Source organism: Hippoglossus stenolepis, chromosome 22 (assembly GCF_022539355.2).
Source record: "Hippoglossus stenolepis isolate QCI-W04-F060 chromosome 22, HSTE1.2, whole genome shotgun sequence".
Classification (NCBI taxonomy): domain Eukaryota; kingdom Metazoa; phylum Chordata; class Actinopteri; order Pleuronectiformes; family Pleuronectidae; genus Hippoglossus; species Hippoglossus stenolepis.
Genome location: NC_061504.1, coordinates 3,866,069 through 3,886,878, shown reverse-complemented (window position 1 = coordinate 3,886,878; position 20,810 = coordinate 3,866,069). Strand labels below are relative to the sequence as shown.

Here is a 20,810-nt window from a genome sequence, read left to right as displayed (position 1 = left end):
TTTTTTTTTCCCCGTCCATAGATCCGGTTTGTAAACACAGTTCAGTTCCTTAAAGTTACTCCCTCGTATGAACCCTTGCGTCCTCTGTGGTCCCCGACGTTGTCCAGTCGAACTGTTCCTCCTTTTGCCATCGCCGAGTGGAAACATAAGAGAAGTCAACTTTCTGCACTGAAGAGATCCTTCCGGTGAATTGTAATGTGTGCGTCTGATCCTGTGAAGACTGTCCTTCCCCGCTGCTCAAACACACTCATGACGGGCAATCAAACACAGTCAAGCTGAGCAGGCGGGGAGGGAGGTTTCTTTGCCACAGTCCTTCTTCTCTCACCCACTGAGTACACGGCTCCCTCTCCAGGTAGAGGCAGAGCAGGAGGAGGCTTACTGCTCCACCTGAAGGCTGTCAGTTTTGTTGCCGGATGCTTTGAAGCTGCTCACCTCTTCGAAAACCAACTCTACACACGTGCACGTGAAAGAATCAAGGTGAAATTAGCAACGAGAGCAGATAGAAATATTCAATTTTAATTGCAAAAGTATTACCATGCACTTTTGTCCTAAAAAATGCAGGGTACTTTAATGTGAATACCAATATATTTCTGGTGCAAATTTTATTCAGTGCATGGCATACTAGAGTATCAGTGAAACTCAAAATTAAGATGCAAAACTACCCACCATGACTCACATCACCTCTGGGGCATTAAACAAACCATAAGACTCCCTGCTGAAGTGAATCATAATCATGATGTTGCAAAGGACATTGCTGAATATTTTAAACCCCATATTGCACTGGTGGTAAAGTCAGCATTCCAAGCTTAAAACTCAACATTGCAAAATCCCTGAGGTGAAGCGCTCTGCAGCTTCAAGTTCATTTCAGCTCAGTGGCGTCGAGCTTGTGCAACTTCTTCCTTTCAAAATTTAACTCTGCCCCCACCACAAATGTCTGTGAAAGGAAGTGAGAGCATTGAATCGAAAGACATAGACAACAGCTGCTCATTTGAAAATACAGTGAATATGCCCCAATCCCATCATGGTTTAAATTTTGTCTTCTAGGACAAAACAGTGGAAATATCTGCTTTGTTTTACAATCAAAGGTTATTTTAAACCATCTCCTCCAGATAGAGATAATTGCCTCAGGTAAAGGTGCAGAACATCGTAATATCTATTTAGTTTAGATAAGATTCAGTTGAAATATTACATGTATCAGTGTCTGTGTGTAGACAACAACTGACTGTTAAGTATAATGCAATAATAATTTAACAATATTGTCAGTTTTATAAACAAGTCTTTTCTCAAAAATTAAATACATTAAAAGAAAGGCTTTTTAAAAGTTTGCATCTTAAAACAAAGTGCTTGATTTTAGAAAATCGTAGAGATGCAAAACTTGACATTTCTCAATGATTTATTGGTTATAGGTCCGGGTCGAGATTTCTGCTTATTGGTAACCTCTGATCTGTTGTGTGACTTCCAAATCAAAACGTTACCTTTCCATTCTTCTAGAGTTTGGTCTTTGCTCTCCAGCGTTTGATCGTAAAGCGGCGCCTCCGGCTCGTCGTCTGGATCGTGGTACTGGGAGAAGTACGGGTGTGACAGAGCCTCACTGGCCGAGATCCTCCCGTCACAGTCCAGAACCAGCATACGCTTCAGTAGATCGACAGCTAACAGAGAGACAGACACAGGGCAGACTGGTGACAGGGGGCTGAGGATAAATCCAAACCTGTCTAACTAAATTCCTTATGTATAATATGGAGTGAGCAACTTGAGCTTTAATAGCCTCTGTAATAAGCCTTGCAATTGGATTTAAGAGGTAGATAATCCAATCCGTGGAGCAGCACCCACCTAGTGGATTTGCTCCTCTAAAGATCTTTTCCAGGTCCTGCTGGGGCATGAAGGGCAGAGACTGGATGTACTTCTGCGCCTGCAAATAGAGACCAGACAATGACAGTGTGCATCATCTGATGTCAGCGATCAATCAGCCCAACACTCACACATATTGACTATTTAATCAACAGCCATGTCAGAGGAGTGACCGACTAATCTGAGCAGGCTGCTTTCATCTGTGGAGGACGATTACAGTCTTTGTTCAATGCTTCTTCTTCACGCTCTTGTTTTACCAGTGTTCCCAGTCACCCTTCGTTTCATTCTGCCCTCCCTTACGTGTTCGGAGCAGATCTTCTTTAACAGGTCAGGTGTCGGAGTCCCGACCACCTCCATGATTCGCTTCAGCTGGTCAATATCTAAGAGAAGGGGGGGGGTCAAGGGTCATCAAGATTTTGTAAGAAGTCATCGAGCTACAACATCTGGCTCATCGTGGTATTTTATCCATATAAGTCAACCAGTCTTCTTCAAACGGCTCAAGGACCAAAACACACGAAGCCTAGATAACTCAGCCCTCTGTGACCGGCTCTATTCATCCCCCGGTTCTCTCCGTTGATGCACCTCCCCTTCAGAATGGCCTGGGATTGTGATGCAAATCCAAGAGAAATCTGCATCCACGGGGCTTTTAAAGAAGGTTGAGGCTACACCGTGCCGATAAAGGATACAGTCAGTGCCAGGAAAAAGGACTTTTCCCTTCAGGAGCTCCCCCATGATGCAGCCCACTGACCAAATATCAACTGGAACAGAAACACCAGAGGTTGAATCATTCTGCTGGTCTATCATTTGTGTCTTTAAATATTTAAGAGACTGGGCTTGATGGGATCTTACCATTCTGATTGTAGTGCATCCAGTTCAGCATGATCTCCGGCGCTCGATACCAGCGAGTCGCTACGTACCCTGTCATCTCGTCATCCGTCTGTCTGGCCAATCCAAAATCCAGAATCTGTAGAACAGGTGCATATTGTTTAAGGGATGGGGATCGCACTGTGGGGGTGAGTGAAAGGTTTGTACATTTCAACTGAAGGTCAGTCCTACCCGCAGCTCGCAGTCCTCATTTACTGCCACATTACTTGGCTTGAGGTCCTGAAAAAAGATTGTAAATCAGACAAAGGAGGAGCGAAGCATGATTAGAATAAAGATGTAGTCTAACCAGTGTGTAGCTGAAAGATTCATGTACAGAGGAAGCTGCACGTTAGAAGGCTAGAAGAGATTTATTCTTTATTTTAAAATCAGGTAAACACTGCAACAATCTCTCAGGCTAGATGGAATGACAGGAAGAGAAAAGAGGGAGGCACTCACTCTGTGGATCAATCCCGCTGAATGGATGTACTGTTCGACAGGCAGGCGGGTGGGGCAGGAGGACAGGGGGGAAAGAGGACATAAGGGGAGACAGGCATCAATGGTCCAGTTCACCATATTAGCTCCTGCCTAAGGGAAGACTGCTTTTGTCCCTGTCCCAGGAGGACAGAGCAGCCAGTCAGCGCCGCTAGACTGATGCTTATTTACAAAGAATAACAGGATGCATATTTTATTTGTGCAGCAGAGAGTCTGGTTTCTAAATTCTGACAGACAGATTGCTGACAGGCTGCATTCACACCAAGCACGGGACACTACAGTGATTCCCCTCAGGGGGTCTTGTACCCAAATGTTTATGTTGCCAGGGGACGAGAGATAAATGGAAAAATATTAGGGCCATATTGAAGAAAACAAATTCAGAGATTTCTGGAATAATGTCGCAATATTACGAGAGTAACCAAGATTTTAATTTACAAGAGAAACCTAGAGAAGAGAGTAGAGTAGGGTTTTCTAAGTTTTTTAAGCAAAACATTTTCCTAAACACTGACAACTTAATTATATGAAAAATCCCTGTAACACCATAATCAATATGCAATCGGTTTGAATCAAGTTCAAGTTTAAATTGAGTTCAAATGAATGCGTCTGGTTCATTATGGTGATGTTTATGAAAAGAATATCTGATAGGGCTGTCGAGGTAAATCCAACAAAAACAACTGGGAACCTGTCGGTGTACCATCTGCATACTAACTGGATACTACGTTACATTTAGTATGACATACAGCACATGTATCATGAAGCAGTCGATTACCTTCAGGCCGCGGAGGAGCTGATAAATTAAGAACTGCACGTGCTCGTCTGACAGCCGCTGAAATTTAACGATGTTATTGAGGTCGGCGCCCATCAGATTAGTCACCAGGTAGCTGGGAGAAGGAGAGAGTGTGAGTATATGGGGGGGGGGTGTTCAGTTAGAGGAGAGAACATGTGCATTGCCATGGCAACTGTCAGACATCTCTACCATCCTACAATTCCCCAGGAATCGCCTCCATCACCATCACCGTGCCCTTCAACAACACAGTCACTGCATTTCTGGTGGAAAGTGGACAGTTGTGTAGCTTCTAGTGGTGAATAAGACTTACAGCTCATTGAAGTCTTCTAATGTTGCTGCAGGTGTGAAGACGTCCAGCAGCCCGATTACCTGCAGAGACAGAGACAGAGACAAACACAGCGGATCAATAGCAGAGTGGAACCACGCAGAGAACTGTGTCCGTCTATCTCGGGGTATTTTTATAAGGAGCACTAACATTCTCGTGTTTCATGTGCTTGAGCAGCCTGAGTTCCCGGTATGAGCGGCGGCTGTGGATCAGAGACTGAAACGGCCGGGACAGTTTCTTCACCGCAACCTTCTGCCTTAAGACCACATCATAGGCCGAACTGGAGAGAGGGAGAGAGCAGAGAGAAATAAATATTAAAAACTTGTCTGAGTGTACATCAACACACATGAATTATTACTGACTGTATCCACTGACATTATGGTAGTAACTTTCCAAAGGTGAGGTTATTCTTTTTTTATGAAAATCATATTGCTTGTGTTCCAGAACATGCGACACTTAAATGGATTTAATGTAACGTAACTGACTTTTTAGTTTGTCCCATGTCCCATCCACTAACATGGGGAAGGCAGGGTTTAGATGAACTTAAGAGTTTTTTAGTCAGAGAATTTTGGTACTTTAGAAGAGAGCTAATTGGTTGCTGGCTCCAACCACCAATTTACTTGTTTATCTTATCTTCTCTATCTAACTCTCACCAAAATAGAGAGTCACCACATCTCCCCAAAACAAGAATCAATCTAGTGCTTCAAACATGATGTCAGCTGGTGATAAATGTTTGCGAGAGGAGAGAGGGACAAAGAAAGAGCTGCAGAGAGAGAGAGTGAAAGAGGATGTGGTGGAACGAGAGACGTGAGGATGTCTGATATTGTTAAAAGGGCCCCAGTTCATTTCATCTGCCTCTTTTTGAAATGTAAATGATGCCGCTGCCTTTGTGGCGCTGGCGTCTTTTCAGCCCTTACATGCAGAAGCACTAATAATACTACAGCCATCAGAGAGCGGAGCAGACAAACAGGAAGGAAACATGTGTGAGAATTGAGAAACGTCGTGGAGAACAGCAGGAACAGAACATGAAGCAAGAAGTGAAACACTGAAGTGGACTTTTAAATGAACAGTGAAAACATTTAGAAATGTGTCACTATGTGGTTTAAAACACTATTATTAGAATATAATGCTATGGATTTCTTGTCACCTTAAAAGGAAAATCCCCTCTTGCTTACACTTGAACTTCTTATGAATGCGTGCTGTTCATTGGAGGAATTTCTCAGTAATGAGGCGAAACCACAATCTGACCTGTGAGACCTCTTTGCAGATAAATCTGAAGCAGAAGACTGGACCTGAAGTGTGCAGCTGTCGGTGCAATTCAGCCAAATGGCTCCCGTTTGCTTCGAGAGCATGAGAGCCATAGTAAAGATGACTGTGTCGTTTCATGGTGACCTGCACTGCTCACATGCTTGAGTAAACTACACTCTAGCAGCACTTGAGTGTATCCATGTGGCTCTGAAATCCCTCTGCCTCCAGTCCGGATGTCCCCGCAGGGCTTCGGCCAGGACAGCAGCCAGCTTCCTCTGTCGCTGACATCAAACAGGCCTCGCACATACCTTCCTCCCTGCCATCTTCCATACATGGGTCTGACTGCGCGGCTCTCAGCACACACAGCTCAGCCAAGGCATTGATTTCTTTTGTCTCTGTATTTTCTTACATTCCCACTCTAATGATTCACAGTTTATCCACGAATGACAACAGCTTTTATGTCGATTTTCTGACCTTGATAGTTATTTACATACAGTAGCATATTTGTATATTTATACTAAATGACAACCAGCAGCTCTTTAACCTGGCAGCCCAAATTTGTATTGAAATACGCCAATAAGCTTTTTCTATAGGATTTGAGCTGCAACCAGTGACCACAACTGGACCCAGTATAGCGCTTATACCTCTGCAAAGGCCCAACAGTCCCCTTAAATTAAAACAAGCCTTATAATGAGTTCTTTCCTGACCCGTACTACATCCTTCCAACAAGTTTCGTAATGTGTCGCCTAGTTTTTGCACAATCTTACTCAAGTCAATACGATTTTTAAATTTTGCTTTAAAAAAATGACTTGAATAAACCAGTCTGTTGACTAATGTTGACTAATCGATAAGTTTCAGTGCTCCACAAAATGACTGACAGTTTTTATAGCCCACATGCATTTGTTTCTGTTGAGCTGCGCTGCTGTCAAATGCGCGTCCATCCATCCAATCACCTTCAGCAACCAATCAGAAGCCCAATCTCGTTTAATGGCCAATTTATCAATTTCCAATCCACAATCTGACAAGCAGCGACTTAACATGTTTGACAGGAGAAAACGAAGCAGATACTCGCAATTTGGCAAATCCATTTCTGCATAAGTGAGCAGCTGTTATACACGCAGACACGAGATGAAAGCAGCTTAGTGCATATCCTCCGCTGATGTTCAGTCTCGACTGGAACCAAAAGTGGCCCAGTTTCTGTCTGAGGACACAGAAGCAGAAAAGGGAATATTCAATGGGTTTGACGTGACAAGGAATCTGGATTAGTCAAGAGAACTGACAGGGTTCTGTCTGCCAAACCTTTTGTCTCATGACTTATCAAAATTCCAGAGGCACTGTCTGCTAAATTATTAAACAGGCTTTATATTTATGATCTCTTGTGTCTGTGGTTTGCATGTCTGAACTCTTTCCACCGTCGCTCCTTAATTTCCGCTCTTACACCTACTGTCCCGTCCTCTTGCTAAACTCTGTGTCCATATCTTTCGGCTCCCCCTCTCCCGCGGGTGAGGCGGGTATAAGTTCTCCAGCTCTAGCTATAATGGATCATAGGAGCCGGCCGGATCCTTGACCTCAGGCTTGCAGTCTCAAGAGGGTTCGCTGAGAGAACAAGTAGCCATTTGAGATAAAAGATGAGAGGTGGTTTGCTGCACATCTCAAGAGGTGGCCTATACGAGATGAACCCCCATCCCGAGAAACACACACATACAGATGTCATACTCTGCACCCCCATCCCCCCCAGCCATTTACTAACTGAGTCTCGTCATGAGAAAGTCAGTGACAATGGCTTGAGATCAACATTAACAATGCAGGGCAGTGCTCGGTGCTGTGTGGAGGAATGCCTTTTGTCTGTGAGTATAATTTTAAAAAAGAGTTCTAGGAACTATAGGCATTTCACCAGTGCCAGCAGTCATTATTATGAGATGTTTATAGCTATGATGCCCTGAGAAATACTATACTATCTTCGTCTGCTGTTTCTTATTCCTCTCGTTAGTCCAAACAAACCAAGCCAGTGGAATTAATTTGATATATTGAAATATTATTATTGAATCATATATAAATGATCGGCCTCTCTGGTTTTAAAAACATTGTATTTTCCTTAAATCACTTCCTGGAACATTGTAGAATAATTGTCTTAAAACTAAGGAGGTCTGTATTTTGCTTCATGATTTCATGAACTTACATTCCCTGGTGTAAATAGTTATACCGTGTTGACTTTTGTACTTTCTTACCGATCAATCAAAATAATGGATCACAGAAAGAGAGATGAGGTACAACCCTGAGCCTAAATACTGTGTGTTGCAACTGAGACTTCATTACAAACAGAGAAGCCGCACTCAGCTTAAGCCAGTGAATAATCACTTCAAATAAGAGTAATGGATAATTGGTTGATTACAAGTAATGACTGTTAATGCCATGGAGCTCGTTTCTCTTGGCAAAGACAAGCTTCACGTAACAACGAATGGATGCTTTGAAAATACTACTGTTCTCCGTGTGCACATAATCTTGAATCAGCTGAGAGCAAAGTCGTGATCCAGCTCTTTTCATTTTCGCTCTCTGTGCTATTCTGAGCAGAGCTCATTAAAGCTGCAATATAAGCTCGATGTTTATATACACAAAATACTCGTGTGGGAGCCTCAATCATCAATTGGAGCTCCGGCAGAGAAGCACATCTCATCTCCTGCTAATTCAGAAAGTATCTTAATCAACATCTTGACAAGAAGTCAGCAGATTAAACCTCCTTGAGTGGTGGAGATAAACAGGCCAGAACATGAGCTTCAAACCATTGTTTCTGACGAGCATGTAAGTGTGTGATCTGACACAATGCTTGATGATATCTCAGGGATAAGAGAGACACAAAACCTGTCTGACAAAGTGAGGATGAGAAGCAGTAAATTCAGCCGAGTAGCTCAAATTAAAAGTGGACTATTACTCTCCTGTGCAGACAAAGCACAGACAGAGAATGACGGCTCACGGGTGAACATGTGCTTGAGACTTTCTCACCTAACTGGTTTGGTCGGGACTTTCTTACTTTTCACACCTGAATGATTGTGTCTTTGTTACATTGTTTTCATTTGATCTGGTTAGTTTTAGTTTCACGTTGTAATTTAGGGTGCGGATTAAATAATTCTGCATGACGTGCACGTCCTGTCATCATCACCTACGTGGGCAATTAATACTTGACATTGATTGGTTTGTGGTTGGGTGTGTGTCTAAAGGCAGTTTGTCAGTTAGGTGGGTCATTTTTCTGGATTTTCTGTTTGAATGGAGAAAATGAATGAGCGAGTTCATTTCTTTAAGTCCATTGCACCTGTAGTATCATTATATTATTGCCAACAGTATGATGAACGTCCTCGTTGTTCAGATATAATGTCGTCGGAGGTGAAGACTGCAAGCAATCCTGTGAAATGTCTGAAGGCGCGGGCCAGACAAAATGTGACAGGCCCGAAAAGAGGTGATCTGAATGATAAAGATCACGTTAGTCTCCATTCAAACTGAAGAATTACTACCCACCCAATGGACAACACACCGCCATCAGACGCACACCCGACTACAAACAATTAAATGTCAGGTACAGGTAGACGCAGCCCATGTAGGTGAGGATGACAGGATGCACTTATGTCATACAGAAGTCTTTAGTTTGCTCCCTACATTGCAAAGTGAAACCGAGACAAACCTGATCCAATGTAAACAACGTAACAAAGACATGAACCTTGGTCGGGACTTTCAGGAGGTGTGAAAAGGGCTTGAGGCTGGGTTTAAAGTGCAGGGGATTAGATCAGCTTTAAAAAGGTGTCATTTCAGCGGGACGGCAGATCACTGCAGAGAACTTTCTTTTATATAAGCTTTGTGTAAGAAGATCTGGAGGTGCAAGGTTACATGGAGCAGCTTCAACATCAAATTTGTGATTATTCCTCTGGGATCAGTCACATGAAAACACTAAACAGTCTTCTATTCATTCCCTCAGCCTGCAATAACAACTTAACTATTATTGACTCCTGGAGGTGCTTGCCATCGCCATGGCAACGGGATTCCACCATCTCACATCTACTGGTCCAGAATTAAAGCATTTTGCATGTTGTAAGGTCGATTGAATAAATATCCAGACTGTGGGACGCATTTTAAGGAGTTATGATGATGATGATGATGCATTCGCCTATATGCTGCAGACTTGCATTATGATCTCTACTGAGAGCAGCTGTGCCTGGATGGGTTTTCCCTCTCCAGATGTGGCAGGCATCTGTAGAGTCCCAGTAGACATAGCCCCTGCAGAGTCACTTGCTATTTTGAGATGGGTGTAGAGTCAAGAGTGTGTGTGAGGGGGTGTATTTGGGAAATTCCAGTACTTACACTGTTTCAGTCTATAATCCCCCTGCTACCAATGTATGAGCAGCAGACTGAGCTGTGGCTGAGCTTCTGTTTTTCTATGTCTGACAATAGCATGCATACAGAAATTGTATATTCATCTGCATGCATATTAAAACATGGAAATGATAGAATCAATACTATCATTTCATGTTTACCATCAATTATTGACACCGTAGCTGTGTTAATAGCTTGATAATACACCAGTAATAACAACAATGACAACAATAAACCCATCATCAGTTCCCACAGGCAGCCTGGTCATCCTGACATGTCCGTGCTGATGCATCATCGGCAGTTTTCAGTAAATGTTGCAGCCTCGCCCCTGCGCGCGCGCGCGCACATACACACACGCACACACACACACACTCACTCACCACACGGATCCATAGGCTCCGGAGCCCACCGGCGTCAGGTTCTGGTATCGCTCCGGAACCTCCCACACGGTCTTGTTGAGCTCCTGCCGGTAAAAGCCCGGTCTGGCGGACATTTCTCCGGGCCGTCTGCAGGGGAGCAGGGGGGAGCGAGCAGGAGAAGAGACGCTGGATGGAAATGAAGGGAGGAAAAGAAAAGAAACGGGAGATGAGACCGGAGGAGGAGGCTCGGGCCGCCGTCTGTTCACACATGCGAGCTGCTGCTGCTGCTGCTGCTGCTCACACCGACCAGCCACTCACAGCCTGCCTCTCTCTCTCTCTCCCTCGCTCGCTCTCTATCACTCCCCCCAGCCTCTCTCTCTCTCCCTCTCTATCACTACCCCCCCTCTTTCTCTGGTCATAACCCCGTCACCCCTACACTGTCAAAAATAGCAATCATTATTAATAATATAACACAATATAATGTAATGTAACGTAATATAAAAGAATATACTATAATATAATGTAGTGTGATATCATATAATGTAATGTAATATAACAAAATAACATGATGTAATATAATAATATACAGTTGGTGATATGTAAAAGTGAGCTAGTCGTACACAAACTAACTCCCTCAGGTTAAATTAAAGCAGCACCAAGTAACTTGTTGCTGGGCAACAGCGCCCTCTGCTGCCACAAGTGGTACAATGAGCATTCACATGTACATTTAACTTTTTGCTGACTTTATTTCGCTGTTACTGTTAAATACACATCAAACCCTGTTTTGAATTCTTAATACCTTGCTGAAAATCGTTTTCACTGATCTGCAGTTCAGTGTCACTCTTGAGCTCTGGGAGATCAGATAGTGGAGGTCATCCTGATGGAAATTCATTGTCCCCTCTTCAGGATATTTTGATTAATATTTAACAGGGGCAATATTCCCATAATGACAATAGAGCCTATTTCACCTTTTCGCCATGTTTCTTCATGATGTATTTCATGATGTATTTCATGATGTATTTCATGCTGTATAATGTGCTCGTCAGCCCAGTGTGTCCACACCTCATTCTTGATCTGATGTCCTTGAGTAGAGGATTGTTTTCAGCTGGGGTTTAAATAGTCTTCCCTCATCCACTGGTCCAATCCAGAGGCACTAACCACTTCAAATGAACCAATCACAGGTGTCGGGTTCTTCACCAAACCACCCGCAGAGGGTGGGGAGAGAGCCATGATCCAACACATAATTGGATGAGCTCCAAATCCAAAAGATATTCATAGAATATTCTCTTTCGAATTTCATCGTCACAACTGAGTCTGCCTGACCTTCCACGGGTTATAAATAAAGTTGATGTTTAAAAAACTAAGTGAAAAGTAGTGTAGTCAGATTCTGTATTAGTATGAAAGACTTAGTTGAATAACCTTTTCTCATTGACTCACAGTCAGGATGGCCGAGCGGTCTAAGGCGCTGCGTTCAGGTCGCAGTCTCCTCTGGAGGCGTGGGTTCGAATCCCACTTCTGACATACCTTTTTTATTTTCATAGATTTACTGTGACTGTGTGGCGTCTGTTTCTATGTAAACGTCTGTTGTGTTGTTACATTAAAGCTCATTGAGAGAGATTATTACCAAGTTTTAACATTTTAGGGTTAGGGTAAGGGTAACCTAACCCTCTTACACACTGAACTTTAAGGCTTAATTATTCTGTTGAAGATACGCTGTATATGATTAACTATTTCTTATTTAATTATTATTAATTATTATTTTTTTCCACACACGTTTATGATTTAGTTTAGTGAACACAGTTGGAATTTAACTCTGTCTTACATCTTTTACCTTTATGAAATTGAATGTAGCCTTGTTTAGTCTCTATTGTTTCAGGAGAGCTCACTGGAGCTCAGTACCTGGTCCAGCAGACTGGTCAGACACTGCAGGATAAATACCCAGATACACAGGTAAGTGCTCAGCACAATGAAGAGCATGACATGGAGTACAATGTGGAGGAAGATGGTGGCTTCTATGACATCACAGTGCTGATCCCACCAGTGTCAGCCTCTGACTCCTGGTCCCTCTACAACAGTGGTCACCAGCCTTTTCGAGCCCAAGATCACTTTTTAATTCCAAACTTAAGCCGAGATCTACCATTACATTACATTTCATTTAGGTGACACCTTTATCCAAAGCGACTTACAATAAGTGCATTCACCCATGAGGGTACAAACCCAGAACAACAAGAATCAAGAAAGCCAAACTAAACCTTGAATAAAAGTTTAAACTAACAATTTAGTAGTACTCAAATAAATACCAGTACTACACAGTATGAAGCCGTGAATCTTTTTCCGCGCTTGCAAATATTTCACAATAATAACCCCTTTTTAAACAAGGGAATGGATTCCATCAACAGAAACGCTCGAGTGCTTTTATTTTGAAAAGGCATACAGAAAGTGTTGCAACCATTTGTTTGTGACATAAATTCATCAGATAAACATACAAAATCAGGTGAAAGATCATTTTCTCTGTTTATTCTGCTGTGAACCACAATCGGAATCTCTCTATGACACAAACGTATTTACAACACTCTCCGAACCCGTTTCAAAGTAAAAGCACTCCAGCGTTTCACCTTCTGAATCCACTCATTTGTTCCAACGGGTCTTTGTTTGTTATCGACAGACCGAAAGATGTGCATCTTCATACCGTAGAGTCCTGACATTTAGTTTAGTACATGAACCAACTTGTTCTTGAAGGAAATGCAGGAGACAAACCTGCAACTCCACCGCCAGTAGCAGACACACAGCGCGTGTGAAAAACAGACAACCGACACACAGCTGATCTGCGGCGCGACTACAGCCAGTGAGTCCAGAGAGTTCGGGGATCGACAGTGAAGACTGCGAGATCGACCGGTAGATCGCGATCGACGGGTTGGCGACCACTGCTCTACAGTAACATCTGGCCTCGGGTCACTGGCTCTGAGAACAGCCGGTCTGGGATTCACACAGCCTCTACTGGTCCCAGCACATCCACCCCAGCTCCTGACACTCTGTCCTCTAGAACTGCAGTTTATGTACCAGCTGGCAGTGGTGAGATGATGTGAGGTACATTTTTACCATCTGTACTTCTGTAGATTTATTTTTTGGTACTTTTACTGGACTACATATATCAGCAAATATCTGTACTTCATACTTCATGACAGTTTTATAATTGTATTGAGTAATATGTTCACTTAAAAGCAAGTACTTACTCAAATAGAAAAGTTAGAGTGGTACTTTTACTTTTCTACATATTTTGTACTCAAGTTAAACATTTGAGTTCCTCTTCCATCACTGCATTTTGAAGGTATAGTCAGTGTCGGTTGACGTTATTGATTTGAGTTAACGAACATAATGTCCCTGGATACCAGCACATGGACACTGAGTACTTTACTGTTACTTTACTGTTGGAGGGAAAAAAATCACAATTTCAATATTTGAAGTCTTAATTGTATTTGTTGTGTGTTTTAACTCGTTTATTCAAAAGAGTTTTTCTTTTATTCTTTGTTCCATGTACAATAATAATAACAATAGTGATGATTATAATGACGATGAAGACAACAATGAGGTCACGTGTTATTTACACGTTAATTAACTTGACACTTGACAAAAAGACTCCACTCTGAAAGTGAGAGACAGAAACATGGTCACAGAAGGTATTTCCTGTACTGTTTTTCTCTTTTTTCTTCTCTATCCCTTCTTCCTCATTGTCCCACTTGGATTTATGAATGTTCCCTCGTTTGCGCAAACGCGTTTTTTGTCCTGTTTTAGGTTTAATAAAAATGTTGGACGTGAGGGATATTTCTCCGTTTTGTACAACATGTCGTTTCTCACAGTCAGGATGGCCGAGCGGTCTAAGGCATAAGGGTATTATTAAACAGATGAAAACTAAAGTTATGTTATAGAAGGTAGCTAAATAAATGTTTATGAGAACATGACATATAAATATATAAATATAACCTATTACATTAGCAAACAACGGCGGCAGATAAAAAGTGAAATAATGGTGAAAGTGTTTGTAAGGTAGAAAACTAAATAAATGTATATGACAACATGAAGTGACAGGGGAAATGACTCTTATATTTATAGTTATGTCATACCACTGTATTAAATGTGTAAATACTGAGAGTAAGCTGTATTCATACTGTAACCCCCAGCCCCCACCCCCACCCCCACAACTCGGCAAACACAAGAAAAAGAAAGCCAGTTTATAACGTAGAAAACTAAATAAATGTCAATGACAACATGACAACAGGGGAAATGACTTCTATGTTACTAGCCTAAACCCTAGAACCCACTTAAATAAATAACATTAACAAATGTCCGTCGATGACAACCAGCGAAATCCCCGTCAGATAACAGAGTTTACTTTAACGCATTTAGCTAAATAAATGGATATGACAACATGACAATACGGGTGGAATGACTTCTATACTTAAGGGCAAGTCATGCAGCTCTATTAAATGTGTAAATTCTTACCATTTTGATGTGTAACTTCGGTGGTTTCAAATAAATGACTTGGTAGCTTTAGCGTCGTAACGTGCTAGCGTAAAGCTAGCGGCGCAGGTCCTCTGGGGTCAGCACGTCTTCTACGACCACCCCCTCACGCCACCGGAGGCAGCCCCGCCCAAAGCCGCTGTCTCCAACATTTCTGCCTTGTGATTGGTCAAATGTTGGAAAGGTTGGAGCGAGGGGAAGAATCCGCCGCTGCGATTGGCCGCTGAATGTTGGAGACGCGAACGTGATTTTCGGGTCGCAGTCTCCTCTGGAGGCGTGGGTTCGAATCCCACTTCTGACATAACTTTTTTATTTTCATGTATTTACTGTGACTGTGTGAGCGTCTGTTTCTAGGTAAACGTCTGTTGTGTTGTTACATTAAAGCTCATTGAGAGGGATTCTTACCAAGTTTTAACATTTTACACGAACTTATACTGACAACATCCACTGGAGGGCAGCAAAGACCAGGGAACATATGAAAGTCCACTTTCTGTGAGTGCTCCTTAAAGGCTCTATCTATCTATCTATCTATCTATCTATCTATCTATCTATCTATCTATCTATCTATCTATCTATCTATCTATCTATCTGTCTATCTGTCTGTCTGTCTGTCGGACCTAGATAACGCAGATTCACACTCCAACACAAGGTGGCGGCAGTGACGCTGGCTGCCAGCCGCCTGCGATCCGAGCGAAGAAGAAGAAGAAGGACATCAACAAACATGGCCGACAGGACGGGCAGCTATGCTACAAGAAAGGGCCATCGGGCGATCTGGGGTCAGGAGACCGAGCACAGCTTGATAGAAATATGGCAGGAGCACCAGTGTCTGTTCGACGTGTCCAGTTCTCAGTATCACAACCGAGTGGAGAAGGAGAAGGCGTGGAGAGAGATCGCTAAATGTCTCCAGCAGCCAGGTACGGTCTTCATGTTGCATTGGGATGAACATGAGACACTTAAACGTTTGCTGCTGTCACAGTTTGTCAGTGAAGACAGCTGCTGCTCTGGCTGCTGTTTAAACACTGAGGTATTGTGCTTGTAGGTTGTTACCGCGTAACCCCTGAGAAAAATTGCGTTTGTTGTTGTGATATAATATAATATAATATAATATAATATAATATAATATGTCTATATAAACTTTAATGATTTCACGCCTGGGAAATTCACTTGTTACACAGCAGATGGTCAGAATGAGGGACAGTGAGAACATTTGAAAGTATAGAATATAACAAACTAGAGAGAATATGTACATAATATACACATTTCACTACAGATGGAAATACTATTTGTAGACAAAGCCAATCTTTTCATTGAAAAACACAAACCGATTAATAGATTATTAAAATAGTTGGAGTTTGATTTAGTAGTTGATAATGAATCAATCATTGTTGCAGCCCTAACTTTTTTTGTATTCTAAAGAGCAGTGTACAACAGTAGTAGCATACAAATAGTGTTTACACACTAGTAGTAGTATACAATAGTAATAGTAGAATACTAAATAGCATTATACAATAGTAGTTGTAGTAATATACTAAATAGTACCATACAATAGCAGTATTCTAAGGATAGTTTAAAATACCCAAACCAATGCATAACTAATGATAACATTTGCCTTCTTTTATTCTGTAAATGTTTGCCTTGCAGTTCAGGAGGTGAAGACCAGGGCTACGTCGCTCCGCACCCAGTACTCCAGGCTGATAAAGCCCAAGCCCAACGGGGGCGAGATCAAACCTCTGACCCCGAGGCAACAGTGGCTCATCAGCGCGATGGACTTCATCAAGCCATATATTGTGCATCGTCCATGTGAGACAGCTGTAAGTTACACAGTCTGAAAGCTTGTTTCTCAGTGTACAATATACAATGAAATACACACTGTACATGAGGGCTATTTTAACTCATTTTTCTGAGTTATGAAAACATCATTACACCGTTGATGGTAAAGTTGAGAATAGTTGAATAATCGCATGATTTAGTGTCTCTACCCACCTGTGATGTTGACCGAACCCTTTCTGCGTCACCTCCTCCAGGTTGACTTGTCGCTCTGTGAGCTGGACGACTCAGAGGAGCAGGAGGATCATTCAGACTCATTTGAATCAGCACTACTGTCGAGACCTGAGACTCCAGAAACCCTGATGCCCCGGGTGCTACGCTCGGCCTCCTCCTGCGAGTTGTCGGACGAAGGGGCTTCCCCGACGAGGGAACCTGCCAAATCGGCTTCAAGGGGAGTCAAGCGCAAGGCAAGAACAGAGGACATCGAGCTGCAGAAGCTTTTGGTTTTAAAACAAATGGCGGCTAAAGTTGACGCCGATCAAGCAGATGGGTTTACAACTTTTGGTAACCAGGTGGCATCCGAACTCCGCCTAATCAAAGACCCGGCAAATCTCACAAGACTGAAAAGGCGAATCGTCAACATGATATACGACACCCAGGACTCTGAAAGGCAGCAGCCGCCAGCGGCACACAAATACAAACAGAACACCGCACCTATGCCACTGGTTCAGTCCAAGTCGTAGGGTCCTCAACCACCTTATAACTGTTTTATATTCTTTACTTTAATGCTCAATATCAATTAATGCTCAAGTGTTTTATTTTCTATTTGATTCTATACATCATGTTTTCTCTTTGTGTCACTTTTATTACTCCATTTACTTTGACAATATATGTTTGAAACCACAGTTACAAGAATATACTTTCTATCAGACCTTTACACACAAAGTACACACCATTTTTTATTCCACAGCTTTATTTGAATAACACAATGGCTGTATTCAAAATGTGCAAAATGTGCATACACACAACAAAAAGGCCAAACTGTGCAAAAATCCGGTTGCAGAGAGTTACTCGGTGGTTGACGCTAAACGTGTTCCTCCTGCCAGGGGACGAAGCCAGCAGGGGACACAAAGTAGTCACTCAGAAGGTTTCTTTGCTGCTCTGCTGTAACTGTCGGGTCACACGGCTGTCTGTTCTCCACCGGCTGTAAATTCCCCGTGCCGTGATTTCTCCAGGCTCCATCGACAATCACGTGATCGGTGGTCTCCCAGTCGGCGAAGCCTGGAGGTGCGTAGGCCTCAGATCTGCGCTCGCACAGGAAATTGTGAATGCACAGGGAGGCCAGGGTTATTTTCACCACCTTCTCTGGCTCCAAGCAGATGGTGGACCTGAGGACCCTCAGCCTGTTCACGAGAATCCCAAAGGCATTTTCTGCCACTCTCCGTGCCCTCGTCAGCCGGATATTCAGGACCCGGTGAGAGTGGTCCACCTCCTGTGCAGGGTACGGCTTCATGAGGTCATTCCGTAGAGGGTGCGTGTCATCACCGACGAACATGTACGGCATCAGCACGTGTGAGTTGGGCAAAGGCTCAGGTGGAGGAAAGTTGAGCGAGCCCCGGTCCATCGCTTTACGCAGGTCCGAGTGTTCGAACGGTCCAGTGTCTGACTCTCTGCTTTGCGTAGCCACTCTTGCATAGATGAATTTGTAGTTGGCGTCCACAGCCGCCATTAAAACCAACGACAAGCTGCCCTTGTAGTTGTGGTAGAGGCTGCTATTTCTTCCTGGAGGTTGAATGTGGATATGTTTGCAATCCAGCGCCCCAAGGCAATGTGGAAAGTGCCATTTCAAATCGAAGTCCTGGGCTATCGTCCGCCATTCTGCCGCTGTTGAAGGTGTCTAGTGATGGAAGGAAAGAACAGTTGCATTATTGATAGACATAAAATGAAATTGTATTTGTGGATGCTACATTTGTTATTGTTGAAACAGCAATTCTACTTATCATGATGCAAATTCTGGAGATCCACTGATGTTTTCAAAATGGAAATCAGGGATTATTTTTTTCATTTTGGATATATGAATGTAAAACTAGGGCTAATAACACTTGGTGTGTAGATGTAAGACTTTCAAAGTAAGATTTCAAGTCCACGGTTGCATTGTGGGAAATCTGGACAGTCCATTTTGCCAGAGGTGCTCACCTTCAGGAAGTCTTTCTTCATGACCCGGTGCAGAGCAGCACAGGTCTCCATGATGATCTGTGAAACCGTGCTGGTTCCAATCCTGTACTGCAACCGGAGAGACTTGAAGGTTTCTCCTACGTGAGAAATGAAATAATTACACAGTGCACAGAAACAGACACTGAACAGCAACAGAGTGTCACAGTGACCGTCCTCTTTTAGAACAGCTTCCTCTTCTCTAATTAAATTTCTGAAAGAGAATTGTGCAAATCCCTGCAAGTCAGGAACCAGGCCAACGAGCCACGAGATGAATCGTGACCATGAGGCAACATATTTATTTTAAGAGTGAGAGACCAACATTTCCCATCAACCATTGCAAATGACCCCTTTCATTGTAAACGACTTTGAGCCGCTTCTTCTTGAATTGAAACTTGTTGTGATTTTCACTCTTTTCTTCGTCTAATATTGAACGAACGGATTGTAGCCAACATAATAATTGCGGTGGAGGAAAACATTTCCATGGTAACAACACGATGCACCAATCACAGCCATCAATATTACACCCGACGATTGTGGGTTTATATCATACAGACATGTGGCTTCTAATGGAGCAGATGACATTGTTTCACAATCTTGTAACTTGTGCTAAGTCCACATTGGATGGTTGCATATTGTGGCTGATAACCAAAATCTCTATTAAGCTAATTATTGGGATTTTTACTTCCAGATCCACTATTGGTGACAATCTGCGACAAAATGTTTGCCACCGAGAGGCTGAGGGGGGGAAACTTAACTGCTCCTCGTGCTGGTTGGTCAATGAATCAGAAAAGGGGAGGTCCAAAATGTGTCTGGTGCTGTCACTGAGTGAAGACTGGTGGTTCAGCCTCCGATACTTTACTTAGATACTGAAACTGATCAAAACTGGAAAAGCCGTCCTATCACATATCATATCTCTGTCAGCAGCATCACTTCATTAGTTCCCAAGCAGAAGATTAAATAGATCTAATCACATTATCATTTTATTTATTTTCTTGTGAATTGTCTCACCTGTGATTTTTTTCTGTTCGTGCACATCTATGTATATTTATATTTTTGCATTAAAAAATGTGAACACGTGACACCCTTTGTGCTTCCGTCAACAAAACCACGTGGCCTAATTAGCATAAGTAAACATAAAGCTGCAACAATAACACAGAGTGCACGTGACTCCTCCAGCCACACGGTTATAGTGACCAACTGTAACCTGGCTGCGGCTCACCTGTCACCAGGAAGCGCAGCGTCAGGGAGAGTCGCTCTCTGGGGGAGATGGCCAGTCTCATCTTGGTGTTCTGTTTGGTTATGAGAGGTTCGACCATCGCCAGCAACAGATCAAACTCCTCTGCGGTCATGCGCAGCAGCTTCCTGAAGCCAGTCTGCTCCTGGGTCTGTTCACAGGGGAGACGCAACAACAGATCAGGAGATAGGGAGGGGGAGAGAGAGAGTGTGTGTGTGTGTGTGTGTGTGAGTGTGAGTCTGTGTGTGTGTGTGTGTGTGTGTGTGTGTGTGATCACTGACCTCCAGCTCCCTCTGCAGAAGAGACAGTCCGGGCTGCACACGTCCACCACTCCACTCCTTCACCCAAACTCGTTTCTTCTTCTTTTCACGTCTTCCCTCCGAGGAGATCATCGCGCAAACGACCAGCAGCGCTTGTTTCTGCCGGACGTCCATAGTGGGAGCAGCAGTTCATCAGCGAGTCGTGTCTCGCGTCATTTCCTGTTTCACTTCTCGCGCGGTATCGCGTGACAGAGCGTGGTTTGGAGATCAGTTCTTAATTGAGAGTATAGATTTTTTTTACATGTTTAGAATATGTAGAATTACTTCACAGCATTTAAACACAGATAAGAAAGAAAGATTTAAAAAGTGTAAAAAATATGTGCATACAATAAAAAACATGGCATCATTCAATCAGAAAAATAACAAGTACAAAGTAGTTGCCAAAGAGGAAAAGAATACAACAGCAACAGAGGGAGAGAATAATTATGATTATGATCACTAGAATAATAATGAAAATCATCATATAAAAAGGGAG

At 42.9% G+C, this 20,810-nt stretch overlaps 3 protein-coding genes and 1 non-coding gene across 4 annotated transcripts; 2 read left to right on the top strand and 2 right to left on the bottom strand.

The window, feature by feature from the left end:
• Positions 1 to 285: 285 nt before the first annotated feature.
• Positions 286 to 10,625, bottom strand: mapk11 (mitogen-activated protein kinase 11). Its single transcript, XM_035147417.2, has 12 exons — positions 10,304 to 10,625; positions 4,467 to 4,596; positions 4,302 to 4,360; positions 3,974 to 4,085; positions 3,169 to 3,198; positions 2,905 to 2,952; positions 2,698 to 2,812; positions 2,535 to 2,606; positions 2,149 to 2,228; positions 1,831 to 1,909; positions 1,476 to 1,649; positions 286 to 449 (listed from the first exon to the last, which is right to left on the bottom strand). Exons 1-12 carry the CDS (start codon positions 10,414 to 10,416, stop codon positions 376 to 378), a joined length of 1,086 nt encoding a protein of 361 aa, XP_035003308.1. The 5' UTR covers positions 10,417 to 10,625; the 3' UTR covers positions 286 to 375.
• A 1,095-nt stretch (positions 10,626 to 11,720) lies between these two features.
• Positions 11,721 to 11,803, top strand: trnal-cag. Its single transcript has one exon. It is a non-coding gene; the product is annotated as a tRNA-Leu (tRNA).
• Positions 11,804 to 15,443: 3,640 nt separating this feature from the next.
• Positions 15,444 to 19,860, top strand: wu:fb74b10. The gene is made up of 3 exons (XM_035147891.2): positions 15,444 to 15,714; positions 16,442 to 16,611; positions 16,825 to 19,860. Exons 1-3 carry the CDS (start codon positions 15,522 to 15,524, stop codon positions 17,308 to 17,310), a joined length of 849 nt encoding a protein of 282 aa, XP_035003782.1. The 5' UTR covers positions 15,444 to 15,521; the 3' UTR covers positions 17,311 to 19,860.
• On the bottom strand, positions 17,652 to 20,519 carry LOC118101860. Its single transcript, XM_035147889.2, has 4 exons — positions 20,297 to 20,519; positions 20,001 to 20,166; positions 18,764 to 18,879; positions 17,652 to 18,464 (listed from the first exon to the last, which is right to left on the bottom strand). Exons 1-4 carry the CDS (start codon positions 20,447 to 20,449, stop codon positions 17,652 to 17,654), a joined length of 1,248 nt encoding a protein of 415 aa, XP_035003780.1. The 5' UTR covers positions 20,450 to 20,519.
• Between the last annotated feature and the right edge of the window lie 291 nt (positions 20,520 to 20,810).

Bases quoted from the DNA above. Each gene is read 5' to 3' on its own strand.
- wu:fb74b10 (XM_035147891.2), top strand. From the start codon at position 15,522: ATGGCCGACAGGACGGGCAGCTATGCTACAAGAAAGGGCCATCGGGCG. The intron at 15,715-16,441 runs GTACGGTCTTCA...TTTGCCTTGCAG, and splicing joins TAAATGTCTCCAGCAGCCAG to TTCAGGAGGTGAAGACCAGG. The intron at 16,612-16,824 runs GTAAGTTACACA...CACCTCCTCCAG, and splicing joins ATCGTCCATGTGAGACAGCT to GTTGACTTGTCGCTCTGTGA.
- LOC118101860 (XM_035147889.2), bottom strand. From the start codon at position 20,449: ATGGACGTCCGGCAGAAACAAGCGCTGCTGGTCGTTTGCGCGATGATC. The intron at 20,167-20,296 runs GTCAGTGATCAC...CCCTGTGAACAG, and splicing joins TTCTGCAGAGGGAGCTGGAG to ACCCAGGAGCAGACTGGCTT. The intron at 18,880-20,000 runs GTGAGCCGCAGC...TTTCTCACGTAG, and splicing joins GCTGCGCTTCCTGGTGACAG to GAGAAACCTTCAAGTCTCTC.
- mapk11 (XM_035147417.2), bottom strand. From the start codon at position 10,416: ATGTCCGCCAGACCGGGCTTTTACCGGCAGGAGCTCAACAAGACCGTG. The intron at 4,086-4,301 runs GTAAGTCTTATT...TCCTTCTCCCAG, and splicing joins TTAGAAGACTTCAATGAGCT to CTACCTGGTGACTAATCTGA. The intron at 2,607-2,697 runs GTAAGATCCCAT...TTTCTGTTCCAG, and splicing joins GATGCACTACAATCAGAATG to TTGATATTTGGTCAGTGGGC.